We start from the raw sequence: 18,362 nt of genomic DNA on the forward strand, positions 1-18,362 counted from the left end.
TAGAAAGTACATTAATGAAGTACAATTAATTCCAGGTGGGTCAATACACTAGAGTTAATTACAGATGGGTTAAGGAATTAAATGTAAAAAAAGTCTTTCTAAAATTTAAAACGTGTAACTGGGCATGGTGATGAACACCTGTAATCCCAGCACTCAGGAGGCTCAGGCAGGAGGATTGCCACAAGTTCAAGACCATCCTGGGCAACATGGTGAGCTCAAGGCCAATCCGAACAACACAGTGATACCCTGTTGCAAAAAACTCAGATAAATAAATAAATAAATAAAATTCAAGAAGTGCATAGTCATTCTCTTAGTCAAGTACTGACAATAAAAAGCAAAAAGTCAAAAAGATTTGATCATATAAAAATGTTACATCAATATTTTTGAGGCCAAATTAAAATTGAACACAGAGCTAAAGTATTGCAATAAAAAAGGAAAAGGATTAATAGTTTCTATTAAAAGAGTCTTACAACATTGATAAGAAGACACTAACACTCTAGGAAAAAATGTGAAAGGAACATGAACTGCTCATCAATGAAAAATACACAAGTGACAGAAAAGATGTGAACTTCATCAATAAGCAAAGGAATGAAATATTAAAACAAGTTTTTCAATTTTAGATTGTTAAAAAGTGTAATATTGGAGTGAAACAAGCATTCCCAAACTGCTCATGGAACATAAACTAATATAATCTTTCAGAACAAGATGTACACATCAATAACCTTAAAAAATATTTATGTTCTTTGACCCAATAATGTGATTTAATCTATGCTATGCAAAAAGTGAAAGGTGCAACTGAAGGTTATGTGTAGACTTGGATATAAACTAAACATTCAACAACAGGGACTGCAACATAAATTACTCATACATCCAAAGAAGAGCCTGCCATTACCGAAAATCAGGATTTCAAGAAATTTAAAGCAACAAGGAAATGCTCCCCATATAACTTACAAGATACATGCACATTATACCAACTGTGGCTGAATTAGACATCATTTTCCCCCTTCTGCTTTTCTGTATTTTCCAGATGAATCTGTTTTTATGAGGTTACTAAAGCAATGGGCAAAAGGGTGATACCAATCAGGGTTACTTTTCCTTATTTCCTATTTTAAGTGTAAATATAGTTTTGAAATGTATACTGTAAACAAATTGAGCTAATCCTACTCCTTGCTGTTAAAATATAAAGTGTACTAATACATATTTGCTCTCCATATTAAATGCTATGTCCCAATATATTTTAAGGCAAAACATTTCATTCCTCAAACTGTTCTGCAGTAAGCAGTACATTTAATATATTCTACATAGAGTCAATGGCCTTCATCAAACATACTACAAAACCACCTATTAATTCAGGAACTAGTATACCAGATACGTAGAAGTCTAATTTTACTAAAATGTGTTCATTACATAAATGTTACCGCTATCTTAATGCCAGTTCCATAAATCTATTATTTTGAATAGACTCTTTTAAGACGACTCAAACTCAACATTCTCCATATAAAATTGTAACTCACCACAACAATCTATACATCATTCTACTTTTAAAACCCAGGCTCTGGATGAATTTAAATGTGGACTAATTGTTGTAGGTTACACTTGTAAAAGCTATGACACAGATATGACTAAATCTGATACCTTTAACGTGTCCAGTATACCTCGATCCTTAAACGTCTGGTATAGCTTTTTGCGCAGTTCATCTTGACTCAACACATTATACTTGGGAGGCATGATGGACTGGAAGAGAAAATGGTTACAAGTTACCTGGAGAGCAATGGGTAAGTGAATTTCTGAAAACAGGCCAGTGGCCGCCCGGGAAGCCCTAAGATGCCTACTGGGGAAAGGAGCTCTAACGGACACAAACAAGAAACTTCTCCCCGTCGGTCCGGAAAGTGGCAGGCGTGGCTACCTGAGCCATCACCAGATACCTGCTTCCTCCCGAGCACGCCCCGCTGTGACCCAATTCGAGGCCCAGACCAGGCTGCAGGCCTTGGACGAGAGGGAAACCCTGCCTTCAGAGGCCCGCATCCGCGGTGACCGGAGAACTGGGGAACAGAACGCTCAGCCTAACGCTTCGAACTAGAACTCTGGCAAGGACGCTCACTCTCTCCGCGGTTCTGAAGGGTAGGCGGGGCCGTGATCTAGGCGAGACTCTCAAAGGCAGCTGGAGGGCGGAGAACGGGAGGGAGAGGCCCAGCAGCGAGGGAGGACCAAGTTTTCACCGCTCAGAGACCATTCCGATGCCCCCAGAGATTCTCTGAGCGTCGCCGCCTTTGCAAGGAGGGCCGCAGCGCAGGAAGCCAGCTGCGCAGCGCGAACCGGAGGCTCCACCCACATCTCGCGAGAGCTCAGTCGCCCAGAGGGTCTCGCGAGGATTGGTCCCGGAGTCCGGCCTGAAGCTGCGGAGCGCGGGTCTTGGCCCCGGGAATCGACTGGTCCTTTCCGTTGTCGGCGTCTCTCGACAGGTAGGGGTTGGAGCGAGTCGGGGGGCGGGCGCTCCGAGTCCTTGGGGGACGTCCCAGGTCCCGCGTGACGCGGACATCGGCTGTGTACCTCTGTCCCCGCCAGCCCCCGGCAGGCCAGCTCCATCGCAGCCCACCTGGCCGATCCACAGTCCATTTCCAGCAGCAGATGTCTGTCTTTTGGAGGCTTGATTTTCACTCCTAACCCTTTGTTTCTTAAACGTGGCACTGTTGCCATTTGAGACCAGAAAATTCTTTGTTGTAGGACGTAGACCTGTGTGTAGTAAGAGGTTAACAGCCTCCCTGATCTGTGTCTAATAAATGCACACCGCTTCCATGCGGGCAGTTGTGAAAACCAAAAATGCCTCCAGACATTGTCACATGTCCTCAGGGAGGCAGAATCGCTCCCAGTTAAAGACAGAACTAAACTTTATAATACTCACCTTTGTGCGCTGTGAGAAAGATAAAGTTGAGCCCGGTCCCGGGACACTTAAATCTAATTGGAAAGCGAAGGAACCAAATCTCTCAGAAGCAGTAATGAAAACATTACTGCCTGAGAATAGAACAAGAATTAAGATGCACTGTAGGTAGGGTAAGGAGTTTGGGAAAAGGAGAGGCAGTTGAAGATGATAGTGGTCAATGTGAAAAAAAGTGGTAACTCATCAGTGCCTTGGGTGGTAAGATTTAGAAAGTGGGCCAAAAGGAGAACATCGCAGAAAAGAGAAAATGAGCAAGGGGATTAAAAAAAGTCAGGACCTTTTTGGAGGCAGTGGAAATTTTGGTTTGACTCCAAAGTTGTGTGCTGGGGATACAAGGTATCTTAAGTCCTATGTATGAGGACAAAATTGGGTCAGTGTCAGCTTTGTGCACAGCATTGAAGAAGAGTATGAGTTTTGATCCCTGGCTGTGAAAAGTTTAAAGTATCTCAGAGTAACAAAGTTCATAGGAGGTGGACAGCCTCTAGGTTTTAAAAAATTCTTCTTACTTCATGTTTGCAGTGCATAATGATTACATTCATTGTGGGAAGTTGATCCATGTACATAACACATCTTTATTCTTTTTTCATCCTTCTCCCCATCTACCCTCCTCCCTCTATCCTTGAGTCCCCTTACCTTTTGCAAAAGGTCTATCTCCTTGTTTCTTATCATCTGTCTTTTATGTTGTTCTTTAATTTATTAATACTTTGGGTTTCTCATAGTAGTCATTCGATATTTAAGTTTGTGTATCTGATTTATTTCACGTAACATTATGACTCAACTTGCATCCATTCTCCTACAAATGATGGAAATGTATCCTTTATGGCAGAGTAGTACTCCATTCTGTATAAATACCACATTTTCTTTATCCATTTATTTGTTGATGGATACATAGACCACTTCCAAGATTTATCTGAGTTGTGCTGCTATAAATATGACTATGTATGGATCACTGTAATATAGTGTCTTTAACTCTTTTGGGAAGATACCTAGAGGGGGAATAGCAGGGTCAAATGGAATTTCTACTTTTAGTTTCTTGAGGCATGTCTGTACTGATTTCCATAGTGGTTGTACATTCCCACCAATAATGTAGAAGGGCCTGTAGGGTTTTTTTGGGAAATAATTGTGGAAGAAGGACTTTGGGCTGGGACTGGTGGAACGGCGGCCCGGAAGTCCCTTCCTCTGGGCTGGGAGGACTTTGTTGGACTTTAAAGGATGGATAAGGTGTGGACACTCAATCAGGAAGAGCGTTCCAATTATAAAGAGAGAAACAAGGAAAATAACTCTGAAGTATAACAGTCTGATATTATCAAAGTGAATTTGAGAGAAACAATAAGTAGACCAGTCACCTCTAGCAAAGGTGAAACAATAAGGTTTAAGGAACGATATGGAAATCTGTTTTGAGTGCTAGTACATGACCTGTAGCAGAGAAGTATTAAGGCTTTTGAGCAGAATAGTGAAATGATGAAAACAGTGTTCTAGAAAGATGTTGAAAGGGTGTGGTGGTGTAATCCCAGCACTCTGGGAGGCTGAGGCGGGAGTATCTCAAGTTCAAGCCCAGTCTGAGCAACTAAAGAAACTTAGGGAGACCCTGTCAGAAGGGGAAAATGGGGGTGTAGCTCAGTGTGATGTTGAAATGTTGTAAAAACTGTTAAAAAGTCCACTTGTTTTTTAAAGCATCAGTGCCTGAAGACACTCTCACACCCACCCCTACCTTTGGTCCCAAAGTTGAACAGAATTAGATATTCTCCAAAAACCAGCATAAACTCGGTGGGGCGGGGCAGGGGGGTGCTGCTTATAATTTAAATAGGAAGTTTTCTCATTAGAGACTTATCAGTAGTATTTATACTCCTCCTCATTTAAATAGACATGTCTTATGCTACACTGCCTCAGTCTCACAGCCCCAGCCCTGTGGAACGACTGAAAGAAACCATTGCCATCCGGATCACAGGGCAGTTTTCTAGAAGTCCCTCTGTAGAGGTTGTGAAGAATCTTGGCATAAAAAATGGATGGCTTTGGAACTGGAGTTTATGAGTTTTGTCTTGCATTTGCCTGCAACTTAAAATAGTTAAGGGTTGGAAACGACTTCTAAGTTCTTTTGAGTTCATCCTCCCACTCTGGTGCTAGTCGTCCTTTACTTCCCCCTTACTCATTTTTAGCTTCCTGGTAACTTCAGATGAGCAGCCCTGAGCTTGACTTGTGGAGCACTGAATAAGTCTGTCTAGTGCAGAGTTAGCAAATACTGACAAATACAGAGTAGGCCCTCGTGTAGGCCCTGCACTCCCCCAAACTTGAGCAGACATGAATAATTGATCACAGTGATTTCCTGCTGACTACACTGACTACAGATTCTTTCTCAGCACCAGTTCCTGGCAGTCACTACAAGGTGATTAGAATTGGCACAGAAAAAGAAACCTTTTGCCATCCCTAGTCGAATCCTTTTTCTATTAAACAGCATATTTAAAAATAGTATTGTGCTGTACCTCCCCACCAAGTCTTTTTTCTCTCTTAGTTTAAACATCCTCAGTTCCTTCACTTCTCATTTTGTTTCTAGAATACTCCCTAGGCTAGATCTCACCCTCAGCCCTAGCACTTTTTTTTTAGAGTTATTGATCCTTTTAAAATGTTGTTCCCAGAACTGAGTACTTCTCAAAGGTGGTATTATTAGTAAAGAGGACGTAAGCACTTTCCCAACCTTGCTTGGACATCTCTTTCTTTTAATGCAGCCTAGAATTACTTTAGCGTTTTTTTGACCATCATATCATACTGCTGCCTCTTAATGAGCTTGCAGTAAATTAAAACTTTGGGCTTTCCTGTAGGTGAGTTGCTCTTAATCTAGGTTTCCCTCTTCCTGTTGATTTTTTAAAAAACTCTTATACATTTTAGTCCTTATTTACACTTTCAGTTTCTCACACCAGAGAAACTATTCAGTATTTACACATGTGTGTCCTATTTATTTTACTTAAGAGTATCACCTCAATGTGCATCCACTTAGCTATAAATGTCTCTAATTTCTCTCTTTTTTTTTTTTTTGGCTGTATAATAGGTAATGTGAAGAAAAGGGGCAAAGGGGAAGGAAGTGGGAGGGCTAGGGGAAAGGATAGTAGGGAATGGGATTAATATGAGAAAATGGAAAAATAGGAACAAAATCTTTGTAAATAGGAAGGAATGGAGGGGTTGAAGGGAGGGCTGGGCAAGGGTGAAAAATAAGAACCAAGAGAGATTATGTAAAGGTGCAAATTTCCAATGATGAATGTCATTATATTGTATACTTAAAATGTACCAATGATTAGAATGAATAATCGATAATGCAAAATAGGAAGAAAAGGTCCAAAGGGGTAGGGGTAGTGGGAGGGGCAGGGGAAAGGAAAGAAGGGAAAGGAAAAATGATGAGAAATGGAAAAAATGGAAATAAAGTCTTTGTAAATAGGGAAGGGTGGAGGGGGTGAAGGGAGGGCTAGGAATGGGGAAAAAATAAGAACCAAGATGCATTATGTAAAGGTACAATTCCCAATGAGAAATGTAATTGTGTTGTATACCTACAATGTACCAATAAAAGAATTTAATAAAGTGAAAAAAGAAAAAACTTCAATACCAGGCTGTATTTCTCATCCTCTTAAATTACATCTTGTTAATTTCTTCTAACTCCCTAGTCATGGAGATCTTTTTGAATCCTAACTTTTGCCTTCTAATAAATTAGCTACCCTTAGCATTATCTTTGAATGTGGTGAGTTATTTTCATTCAAATTATTGATTCAAATGCTGAGCTAGATTAGGTTAACGTCAACCTTAGAGCCTCCCTACACACTCTGGGCCATAAATTGACATAGAACCTTCCATTTCTTTGGGTATTAACATAAAAGTCAACTATGAGTGGTCCCTTTTCCAGCAAATAAAGGGTGCCTACTGGGTCCCTGCCATTGTTGTAGCTCTGGGGATGCCACAGTGAACAAGACAAACAGTGTGCCTGCTGTTATAGAGGGCACCAGTCTAGCAAAAACAGGTCTGCAGTTTGTTCTTAGGTACCAAAAATCCCTCAGAAAATGATTTATTGTCTACCTACCAAAAAGAAAAAAAATGAGTTAATGCATAATAAAAGCTCCTGGCATGTGTGACCAAAACAATAGGCATTTAATACATATTTCTGTTTTGTTTTGGGGTTTTTTTTTTTTGGTACCGGGGATTGAACTTGTGGACTTTGTGCTTGTGAGGCAGCTGGCGGCACCAATGAGCTAAATCCCTGGCCCCTGTTTTAGTCTCTTTGTACCCAGTTACAGATGAGAACCTTTTATCCTGTTTCTGAAAAGAGGAATACTACTTAACCTATCTCCGAGGCTATGGCACTTTTCTGCCTGTGATTTCTCAAATGTCAATGAACAGTGGATATACAATCACATTTGTTAATCCAAGCTGTCTAATTTGCCAGGACCTGAAGACTAGAGTCTGTTGAAATGCCCAGATATTTTCTTAATGTACCTGTCGTGATGTTTCCATCTGCCTAACCTGATTTTTTCCGTGCTTGTTATTTGAAAGCCATTCTCTTTAACAGAGACATCTCAGTGTGTACCAAGTGCTTAAAGCAGTTGACCTTTCTCCTGTCTGCTTTTTCCTGATCATAACCTAAAAAGAGTTTTATTTTTCTTAAGACATTTTAGATACTTCGGTTCCTTGTGGGCTTTTGTCCCCCTGGTGCTGACCTCAGAGATTTCTGGTCCCATTTTCATATTGGTTACTAGTTAGTGACCTACTTCTACATTGTCTACATCGTCATATTTCAAATGACAGAACACTTACATCCCTTCAGAAAGTTCAGTGTGTTGGACAGCAGAGGTGTGTCTTACCTTTGCCCAGTACCCATGGTGGTGAGCCTGAACGTAGCTGTTAAATGACTGCAGGCATTATCTTCCTGAGACAGTGGGGTTTTTTCCTCCCAGGGTTTTCAGTTCTTCCACTTCACCTGTCAGATTTCCCTTGGCAGAACTGAATGGAGAATTATAAGCCTTCTAACTTCTTGAGTTGTTTACAAAATCAAATCATTGGCAGCTCAAGTCAAGGACAGAATGTATATAAAGAAGGCTCTGTCTCATCTGCCCAGCTGGGTGGTTTGTAGCAGGACCTTTATGCATCTTTGAGATGCCTTTCTGTTCCTCTTCATGCTGTACTTAAGTGCTATGCTTCTCCCCCATTTGTGGATTCCATAAAGGAGCAAGTGTGTGGGGAGGAATGTAAGTTGTCTTCCTTGTATGTCTTCCTTCTGCTGCTTTGGTTTTTATTTTTCCTCTTCTGCTGCTGCTTAAATGTACTGAAGAAATAACCCCTCCCTTGGCAAACTGAACCTCTGAAGCCTATTGCAGTAAGAATTCGTGATATTATTGTTTACTTGGTTCACATTTCAAGTTCCCATTCCTCTTTCCCTCACTTTCTCATGAGAGCTATTGCAAATTCTCCCTAGTTTTGCATAGCTTTTATATCATTCCTGCTTGTCTTTGTCATTCAGTTTTACTTATCTTTCTCCTAAAAGAGAGGCAAACTTTTTCTGTCTAGGCCCGGATAGTAAATATTCTTGGCTTTGTGGGCCAGATGGTCTCTGTTGCAGTTGCTCAACTCTGCCACTGAAGAGCAAAAGCAGCCCTTGGATAGTAAGGAGGATGTATGAGGCTAGATTTAGCTTGCAGTCTGTAGTGTTCTGGCCCTTGCTCCAAAAACATTTTAAATCCTATTTCATCACACCAAGAGTCTTCTTGCTACCTTTTCTTCCAGTCATAGCCTTCTAATTTGAGTTGAAAGTGCCAGATTGGTCTTCTACAAGTGTTTCATTCATTAAGAAACACATTCAGATGTGTTTTGATTGTGCTGTGGGTTCTGAGTAAGTCAGCAGAAGGCCCAATGAGGCTTGGTGAATCATGGGCTCACCCCACCCCAGAAGTCCAGGAGGCTGACTAGACGCTCCCAGTTAACTAGATTCCCACTCCACGTCGAAGAATGACAAGTTGCCACATCCTCTTATGCATAAGCTCTTCCGTATTATTCTAGATAACACTTATGGAGCACTTACTGTGAGCTAGCCACCATGCATTCAATTTTCATGCTTTCCAGGCATTAGATTGTGTAATTCTCATGACTGCATCATGAAAGTAGCTACAATGTTATCTCTGTTGTGCAGCTGAAGAAACAAGACACTGGGAGATTAAGATAGTCACATTGCTAGTAAAAGGCAGAGCTAGACTTGAACCTAGCCTTGTCTGACTCCAAAGCCCTTATGCTAAAAATACACATATTTAAATCCATCCATCCCCCCGCCCAGCCATCATCCACCTTTGTTTATCTGTCTGTCCATCTACCCATCCACCTATCAGTCCAGCTTTTGGATGATCTGTATTAAAAGCTACGGAATCACTGATTTTTTTTCTCCCAGTTTTCTGTAGTACTTTTTTCTTTGGTCAACCTGATAACTCTTAGTCCCAAGACCTTTCAGTACCTCAGAGACTGTTTTCCTTTTTGTATTATTTCATTCATTGTTTTCTAGAACACAAAACTCCTTACTTACAGGTATATAAAGAGGCATATCACAGGCTCTTGTATGTGTAGGGACTTAAATTTGCAGCATACATCCTTCAGGTAGAAAAAAGAGAAAATATAGTACAAAATCTGTAGCTAAATGTTAGTGTCTTCTGTGTAAATGACATGTAGTACAGTTGCTTTTAGCTTTCTCTGAAGGGTACCTCTTATAAGTTTTTGAGAAAAGCTAATTATTTCCTTTGCCTTTTCTGCTCTCAATCGTACTTAACTAATCAGTACTCTCTATTCATCTTTCTAGTGTTAATGTGAATGCTAACCAGTCCAGTCCAAATTAAGCTGGCTCACTCCATCAGACACATAGGGACTCTTGAGCTGAATTTCTTGAATTTTCAGGTCATGAGAATATTGTCTTTTTTATTTTATATTAGAGGTTTTCTAGTTCTCTCTGAAGATACAGTACATTGGATTCTATAGGACACATACCAGATCTAACTTGTATAGTCCAAAAGTTGTATATCTATCATAGTTATATTGGAAAATGAGCCAAGATTAAGCTAAGAAAAAAAGAATTCTAGACTTTGTATTAATCATGTTTGGATTTCAGTTTTGAATACTAAAAATGTTTATTGTTTTTCATTTATTAGGAGCCATATACTAAAGACAATGTCTGGAAGCTTCTACTTTGTAATTGTTGGCCACCATGATAATCCAGTTTTTGAAATGGAATTTTTGCCAGCTGGGAAAGCAGAATCCAAAGTATGTATGAACTCTTAAATTCCATAAGAATTTTTTGGTGAAATGATAAGTTGTGATTTTGGAACTGGAAGATCTGGACAGATAAGACAACTGAAGTCTACCACCATTAAATGAGGCTCTCTCTGGAATCTCGCAGACTGATAGAAGGGGTTGTTTATGTAACCTTTAATTCAGCACATACTGCCCAGGTCTTTTTCTGTGATGTTCAGTTCACTGTGTCACCGCTAGGAAATGCATTTTTGTAAATGCATGGAAACATCGTCTACCTTTAGTGGGTCTGGAAGAACATTTGTTGCTGCTTTGAAATGCCATGATGTCTGTTCTGTTTTAATGAATCACACTTTTCATGGGTATGGACACAGTAGATCACTTTCTATCTGAGAGAATTAAAAGAGACTTCCATGTTGTCCTGATGCTACTACGTCTGCAGCCCTTTGTTTCCATTGACTTCGATAGCACTGTCTGGCTGGGTGGTGCCTACGTGCCCTCCTCCCCAGTGACATCCTGGCTGTGCTCAGGAAACCCTAAAAGGAGCAACAGAGGTGAAACACCCAGCTTTCTTATTGCCGGGAATGGTTCCAGAGAAATGAGCTTGGTTCAGGGACATTACCTACCATTCAGAGTAAACAGTTGTACAGTCAGTCCCTTCCATCTGTTTGTAGTAGTCCATGTGCCTAATAAATTGTTGACAAGTATGCTTTGTTTCTCCCAGCCTCCACAAATAGGCTTTAATGTCCTTTAAGACCAGGAGTGGGTTTTGTAAATTAGTCATAATGTACAATCTTTAGTGTAAGATGCATTTCAAATGTTCACTTCTTATCACCAAAATGCAGTAGACTTGTTTAAGGTATTATCTACCAAGTGATATTGCTACATGGTTTTCCCATATTCTTATGAGAGTACTGCTCATTAGAACTTTGTTTTCAGGTATTTCTGTAGCACTTGTTGCTTCATGGGACATTGCTACTTGCATACAGCTTCTGTGCACTCCAGTGGGCTAATGGATAAAACAGCACATATGAAAACACTTAATAACTTGACTTGGTCTTAGTTCTCTCTCCTGGTGCTGCTTGCCTTCTTAAAATATTTCTGCTGTTTGCACTCAGTCTTTCAAAAGTGATCGTTTTTTTAGTCTTTTAAAAAAATTGTTTATTAGTACATGTTTGCACAACATACTGATTGCGTTCATCGTGGGGTTGGTACATGTACATAACACACCTTAATTCTTTTTATTGTCCCTTCCCTCCCTTTCAAGACTGATCATTATTATAAAGTCATGGAAAGTACTGCTGTGAGATAGAGACAGAATACATCTCTTTTCTCTAAGGATTCAGTTAGCTTTGTCATGACGACGTGCGTGAAGTAAACATACTTAGCCATACGAGGGATTCCAGGGCAACTGGCAGCCATCCTCGTGGGAAGCCTAGTCATGGGAACAACCTCCTCAGGAAGAAGGTTGTGTCGGTTTCCTGTACCAAAACCTGAGTGGCTTGGAACAACAAATTTAGTGTCTCATAGACTTAGGGGACTGTCTTAGTTACTTTTCTCTTTGCTGAGACAAAATACTCGACACCCAAAGTTCAAGGAGGAAAGGTTTTTTTGGCTCACAGTTCATAGAGGGTTTAGTCCACAGTCGGCTGGCTCCAAGGCAGGGTGGCATGGCAGAGGGGCACCGCAGAGGAGAAACAGTCCACTGCAAAGCAGGGCGGGCAGAAGACAACAAGCAAGCAAGCAACAAGGGACCCGAGACCCTCTTTCTGTCCCTTCTGTCTTATCCAGCAGATAGCACTCACACCCAGGCTGGTGCACCCTTCCCTGCCCAGAACTTTGCCAAACCAGTCAGTGGACTGATTTAGTAATCACACGTCTTGATCCCAGCATCACATACTCCAGATCCAGCCACCTCTGAAAAGCCCCTCATCATGACTGCGTGAGGCTTTGGGGGGACATCTAGACACACACCGTAACAGGGCAGAAGTTTGAAGTCAAGGTGTCAGCGGGGCCGTGCTCCTTCTGAAGGCACCAAGGAAGGGTTCATTCTCTCCCAGCTTGTGGTAGTTCGTGGCTTGTGGCAGCTGTAACACCAGTCTTCACGTGGCATTCTCCCTGTGTGCATGTCTGTCTCCAGAGCGCCTGTTTTTATAAGTACACCAGTCATACTGGATTAGAGTCCCAGCCTAGCTAACCACATCTGCAGTGACTCTCTAAGACCACATTCTGAAGCTCTGGGGCTTGGGACTTCAGCTTGTGAATTTTGGGGAGGACACAGTTCAATCCATAACACGTATTCACTGAAAGTGCATTTTGAAAATAGGAATTCTGGGCTGGGGATATAGCTCAAGTGGTAGAGCACTTGCCTAGCATTCCTGAGGCTATAGGTTCAATCCTCAGCACTACAAAAGAGAGAAGGGGTGAGAGAATTCCACAGGGGTAAAACTGACCTCTCCAGTTAAGCCATATCAGCCCAGCACAGTGACACTCCCAGTTCTAACAGAATTGTCCCCTGCTGACTTAGATGACTGCTCACAGCTGGGGCTGAGTGAGGCCTCGCACCAATCCTAGATCCCCGTGCAGTGTATGCTCCATTCATCTGAAAGAGGCCTCTGTGCAGCCATCGTGAGTGCTACCTCCTCAGTTGTCTCTGCTGCTTGTGTCCTTGGTGCCACTGGGGAACCTGGCCCTCCCTGCTCCCTCGGGTCAGTGCAGCCCAGTGCCTGGCACCTCTCCTCTACAACTCTCCTTCACCACCTCCTTGGGCCTGGGCTCCCTAGGGTGCTCTCCTGGATCCACATCCACTCACACATTGTTTGTGTCTTTTTCCTCTAATAAGATGTGAGCTTCTCAAAAGCAGGATCTACCTTTCTTTTTTTTGGCCTGTTAAATGTAGTATTCGGTTTTCACATGCTTAAATGGTTACGGAATTTGGTAACTTCCTTCTTGCAACACTAAAAATATAATTTTCTGTATAGTTTCTTGAACACATTTTATTTATTAACTGGCTGTTTTCTGTTCTTGTTGAGTTTTAGATATCAGATTAAAATGTGAGGAAACCAGAGGTTATGTCTCCTGATGATAATAAATGAAGTAAAAACATAATGTTTTTCCCACATGACAAAACCATACATAGAATTTATGGAATGATTGTTGGCATTCCTGATGCCACATGGAAATTTTAATCCGTTGCTGCTCTCTGTTGTCTAGGATGATCATCGTCATCTGAATCAGTTCATAGCTCACGCTGCTCTTGACCTTGTGGATGAAAACATGTGGCTTTCAAACAACATGTACTTGAAAACTGTGGACAAATTCAATGAGTGGTTTGTGTCAGCATTTGTCACTGCAGGCCATATCCTTACCTTATTAGTAAAGATACTTAACTAAAGGTTGTGTGAACAGACTCAGAAGAATATGAAACATAGGTGCCAGGTTCTGAATCTGTAGATATCAAAGAGTCATAGAAAAATGTAAAAATTTCCATTTATAGGGCTGTTTTTATATCTTTCCTAACTTTAAAAGGTTACATTCTTTTAAAGATAAAACTAAGTTGACTCTAAACCCAGTTCCTGTGTTCAACTTTTCCGATGCATAGGACAGTCATATACAGTGCATATGACTGATTTAAAGAATAGAGTGTCAACTTATAGCTTTTCAGTTTTAAGAGATTATACCTTAATTATTCTACATATGAGATTTATTATGCTTCATGATATAAGGCAAGAAGATGGAATAAAGAACTTCTTTACTGATGTCTATGATTTATATATAAAGGTATGGTATGTTCTATGATTTTTAAAAATCTGGTTATAAAAAAGGATTCTAGCTTTGACAATAAACTAGCCTGTTTAAGTAACTCCCTTAGGCTGCACAGCTTTCATTTCCAGCTAGCTTTAGCTACATCAAAACTAGCTCTGGCAGCTTTCTCAGTAAGCAGGTCTTCACTGCTAAGTTAATATGTAGCCAGGAAAACAACCCGTGGTAGTTATTTTTAAATGATTGTGAAGGTAAATCAGTGCCATTCTTCCTCTTTTGGTGCATATCATTTAGTTAGGGAACCCTCAAGACAGCAAGGAAACAGCCTACATAATGAAAATTTGCTTTGTAATTTATATCTAAAATATTTATCTAATTTACAAATAAGTTAAATGCAGTGGATGTAGATCATGAACTGGCAAGAAGTGATTCTTACATCACGAAATAGTTATTCAAGGAATATGGTGTGCCTACATTTGATATTGCAGTGAGAAATAAAATAGTAATACGATGTCATGGTTAAAGTACAGTGCTAATAACAGTTTGTTCCTAGTTTAAATATGTTCTATATCTGAGCAGAATTTCTTACATATCTGCACAGTAATAAAATTAAAAACCCACCATTTCTAGTCAAAGGTAGCAAATAAGAATGTTTAGCTGTCTTATAAAGATGGGTAAATATTAAGTGATTAAGATGAAAAAATTAGTAATTCCTTTCCTCCTTAGAATTCTATTTAATATTAATTTCTCACACCTGTTATAATGCACTTATTGCTTTAGATAAGGAACTGATTATTTAGCTTTCTGTTAAAGGAGGATATTTAAAACCCTGATTAAAAAATATTACACAAGAGTAACTTTTAATAACAGTATGGTATAACCTTTCCTTAACTCTGAACATGTGACAGATTTTTCATTAGTTTAGTCCTGAGGGCCTTACAGATCAGTCCATTTGTTTATCATGAATACAAGTAGATTTGTACTGTACTTCTCACACAGGTACATTACTTTACTCAGACAGTAATACCTGTCCTGCTACCATTAGTTTTGCTACAAGTACTTCTCAAAACTAAAACTCCTTAAGGAGACAGTATTTAACAATGGAGCAGCCAGGTATGGTAGCACACGCCTGTAATCCCAGCACTCAGGAGGCTGAGGCAGGAAGACTGCCGAAAGCATGAGGCCAGCCTGGGCTACATAGTGAGTTCAAGCCCTAGCCTGAACTGTATAACAAGACCCTGTCTCAAAAAAAAAAAAATGGAGCATATACAATGAAACAAAATATGTGGTTCACAGATTTTCGTTTTGAATGTCTTTGATGATGATTAATTTATAAGTTTAAAATAATTTAAGACCTATGATTTTTCAGCCTTTTTGCTTTGACAGGCTCACTAATACCTTTTTCTTTCCTAGTTTGCAATGAATCCATTTTATGAACCCAACTCTCCTATTCGGTCAAGTGCATTTGACAGAAAAGTTCAGTTTCTTGGGAAGAAACATCTTTTAAGCTGAATGCAGAAAAATTTCAAAATAAACAATGTCACAATGGGATATACTCAGGAATGTGTACATTGTAAGTAACTTGATTAAATCACCTAGAAAACTTGTACTTGTCCCAGTTTATCTAAATCTAATGGAATTTCTTCTATAACTTAAAAATAGTACATTGTTTCATGTTGGTATTTGCTTGTGAAGTGTTAGTTATAAAGAGCTCTTTATCAAAAATTTGAAATGTTTGTATTCAAAATTGAGAAGCTTTTGACTTTCCTTATCCAGATAGTTTAACCTTGATGTAGGAATTCAAAAAAAACAAATGTCGGGCTGGGGATTTAGCTCAGTGGTTCTGGCGCCTGCCGAGCAAGCACAAGGTCCCGAGTTCGATCCCCAGTACCAAAAACAGAAAAACAACAAATGTCATAGTCAAGATTTGGTAGACAGATTTAAAACTAAAAGATTCTGCAGAATGGAATGAAATTGATAGCACATATGATGACTTGTACTTTAGAGATATTATAAATTTTTCTAACAGCACTACCTAAGAAGCTGAAGCAAAACGCTTTTGCAGTACTAAATGTTGTATGCCCGCCTCTGCAGGGACTGGGAATAGTGATCCTGTATAATTTTAGAATCCTGGACCCATATGTGTATGATGGACCAAAATTACAGACCATGGTGAAATATGTTGCCTCTATCACTGTATGTTCTTGTATTTCCTTTTAGGAAAGTAAACTGGGACTTGAATAAACCAATACCTGTACTTATAAAAAGTTGTAATACAGTTTAAGAACTGTTATTAAAAGAAAAGGTTGGGTTACATTAACATTTGCACTTGGCCTTTTAGGCTATTAGAGGCAGCCACAAGTAGTCTCTTCTGTACTGTACTAAGTGTGTGATTTTAATGTAAAATAGTTACTATCCATGGAAAAGCAAATAATACTATCAGATATTTTCTGTGCTTATTGTGAACACTTGAAGAATTTCGTTCTGACTGCTGCACTGCTGGTGGGAGTATAGACTGGTGCAACCACTGTGGAAATCAGTATGGAGATACCTCAAAGAACTAGGACTGGAAGTCCCATTTGACTCAGCTATTCCCCTGCTGGGGATCTTCCCCAAAGAATTAAAAGAATCATACCACAGTGATATATGTGCACCCATGTTCATAGCACAATTTGTAATAGCTAAACTTGGAAACAGCCCAAATGCCCATCAGCTGGAGACTGGATAAAGAAAATGTGGTTTTTTAAATAAAATGGAGTACTACTCAGCCATCAAAAATTAGAAATTAAGAGACATTTACTGCTAAATGGGTGCACATTGAGGCGATGCTCTTAAGTGAAATAAATAGGACACACATGTGTAAATACCGAGAACTTTCTCTAGTGTGAGAAACTGAAAGTGTAAATAAGGACTAAAAGGTATAATAGATAATGTGAAATAGGAAGAAAGGGGGCAAAGGGGAAGGGGAAGTGGGAGGGGCAGGGGAAAGGAAAGAAGGGAATGGAATTAATATGAAATAATGAAAAAAAGGAAACAAAGTCTTTGTAAATAGGGAGGGATGGAGGGGCTGAAGGGAGGGCAGGGGAAGGGAGAAAAAATAAGAACCAAGAGAGATTATGTAAAGGTGCACATTTCCAATGAATGTCATTATATTGTACACCTAAAATGTACCAATAAAAGGATATATAAAAAAAAGAATTTCGTTCTGTTCTGAATGACTTTGGAGCAAGTAATTCTAAGCTTGGTCCTATATCTTTGTGAGAAGTTGCTGCCATCATTTTTACTCTTATTTATTTGATTTCTTAAATAAAGATGTCTGTCCAAGATTGTGGTAGTTTGATATCCAATTTTAAAGTGCTGTACAACACCCCCACAGTTTCAGTCCTATTTCCTCCATTGAAAGTATGCAAACTAATACTTTAATCCATTAGACAGCTCAGATCACCTCCAGCTACGTGCTAGAGTTCTAGGAACAGGGAAGATAGACACTCCTGTAGAAATCTAGGAGTAATTTCAGCCATGATGATACGAGAGACCCAAACATGTATTTATGGTATATAATTTGCCCCACCTTCAGTGAGCATATAACTGAGGGCTGCAATGGGAGCCAGCCAGGAGCAGAAGCCACATGGGTGAGGAGCCGTGGGTTCAGGCTCCAGCTCGGCTGCATGACAGTGGTACACTGCAAATAGCCTTCCTTTTCTCTAGGCTTGTGAGAGAGAGATGGGAGCTAGGAACATTCACTCTATGAGTAGGTAACCAACGCCAAATGCCAATTTTCATGTGTGACCAACATCATTGAAGGAGCTCATGGGGGAAGTCCAGCAAGGAATGGGACCTCAGGTGGGGCTACCCAGGGAAGCAGCATTCCAAGCACAGACGCATGGAGACAGTACGGAGGCTGATAGGATGAAACAAGGGCTTGAGCATTAAGAAAGTGAAGCTGGCAAAGCTTGGATCTGGTAGGTGATGTCCCTAAGAGCAATGGGGTAAAGTCTGTCCTCAGAAAATCAGGCTACACTAAGCACATGCATGTCAGCATAAGATTTATAACACACATTAACACTCCAAAAGTGATCCAGATAAAGCACACAAATGTGCGTTTTTCCCCCTTATAGCTAGAATTTCCCTCGGCTGCTTCCTTCAACATCCGTGTTTCCATGTGTAGATAGTATCCATCCCTGCTCTTCCCCTGCTGCTACCCCTGTGCTCTCTCAATTTCTCAGTCACTTCAGCACTTCCTAGTTGAGAGTGTGTAGCATCCCAGAAACCACTGACTGTCCACACTCTATAGGTCTGTTCCTACGTAACACTGTAGCACCTTACAAGGCAGGTACTGTGAGAGAACTTGCATCATGGTGTTGTAATAATAAAGTGAAAACTTAAATTTGTATAGAAATCT

At 40.2% G+C, this 18,362-nt stretch overlaps 2 protein-coding genes across 9 annotated transcripts in view; one reads left to right on the plus strand and one right to left on the minus strand.

The window, feature by feature from the left end:
* Nucleotides 1–2,288, minus strand: part of Ofd1 (OFD1 centriole and centriolar satellite protein) — a 40,616-nt gene extending 38,328 nt beyond the window's left edge. For 6 of the 8 annotated variants that reach the window (XR_002391285.2, XR_015444136.1, XR_015444134.1 and 3 more), the window contains exons 1-2: nt 2,102–2,288; nt 1,636–1,734 (exon numbers count right to left, since the gene is read on the minus strand). Coding sequence is in view for 3 of the 8 variants with exons in the window: in XM_087193721.1 (XP_087049847.1) it covers nt 1,636–1,728 (93 nt within the window). In the remaining 5 variants the exon portion in view is untranslated. Of the gene's footprint in view, nt 1–1,635; nt 1,735–1,832; nt 2,012–2,101 lie in introns of those variants that run through there. The other 2 variants (XR_015444135.1, XM_087193720.1) reach the window with 1 other exon arrangement.
* A 20-nt stretch (nt 2,289–2,308) lies between these two features.
* Trappc2 (trafficking protein particle complex subunit 2) lies at nt 2,309–17,286 on the plus strand. Its single transcript, XM_087193737.1, has 5 exons — nt 2,309–2,462; nt 10,099–10,210; nt 13,412–13,555; nt 13,892–13,978; nt 15,374–17,286. Exons 2-5 carry the CDS (start codon nt 10,118–10,120, stop codon nt 15,470–15,472), a joined length of 423 nt encoding a protein of 140 aa, XP_087049863.1. The 5' UTR covers nt 2,309–2,462; nt 10,099–10,117; the 3' UTR covers nt 15,473–17,286.
* The last annotated feature ends 1,076 nt before the right edge of the window (nt 17,287–18,362 follow it).

This window comes from Heterocephalus glaber, unplaced genomic scaffold (assembly GCF_053883595.1).
Source record: "Heterocephalus glaber isolate CG9 unplaced genomic scaffold, H.glaber_assembly_v1.0 deba00001594, whole genome shotgun sequence".
NCBI classification, from domain to species: Eukaryota; Metazoa; Chordata; class Mammalia; order Rodentia; family Bathyergidae; genus Heterocephalus; species Heterocephalus glaber.

Excerpts from the sequence above, each read along its gene's own strand:
- Trappc2 (XM_087193737.1), top strand. The coding sequence starts at position 10,118 with ATGTCTGGAAGCTTCTACTTTGTAATTGTTGGCCACCATGATAATCCA. Across the intron at positions 13,556-13,891 it reads CAGCATTTGTCACTGCAGGC|CATATGAGATTTATTATGCT; the intron begins CATATCCTTACC and ends TTAATTATTCTA. Across the intron at positions 13,979-15,373 it reads TCTATGATTTATATATAAAG|TTTGCAATGAATCCATTTTA; the intron begins GTATGGTATGTT and ends TTTCTTTCCTAG.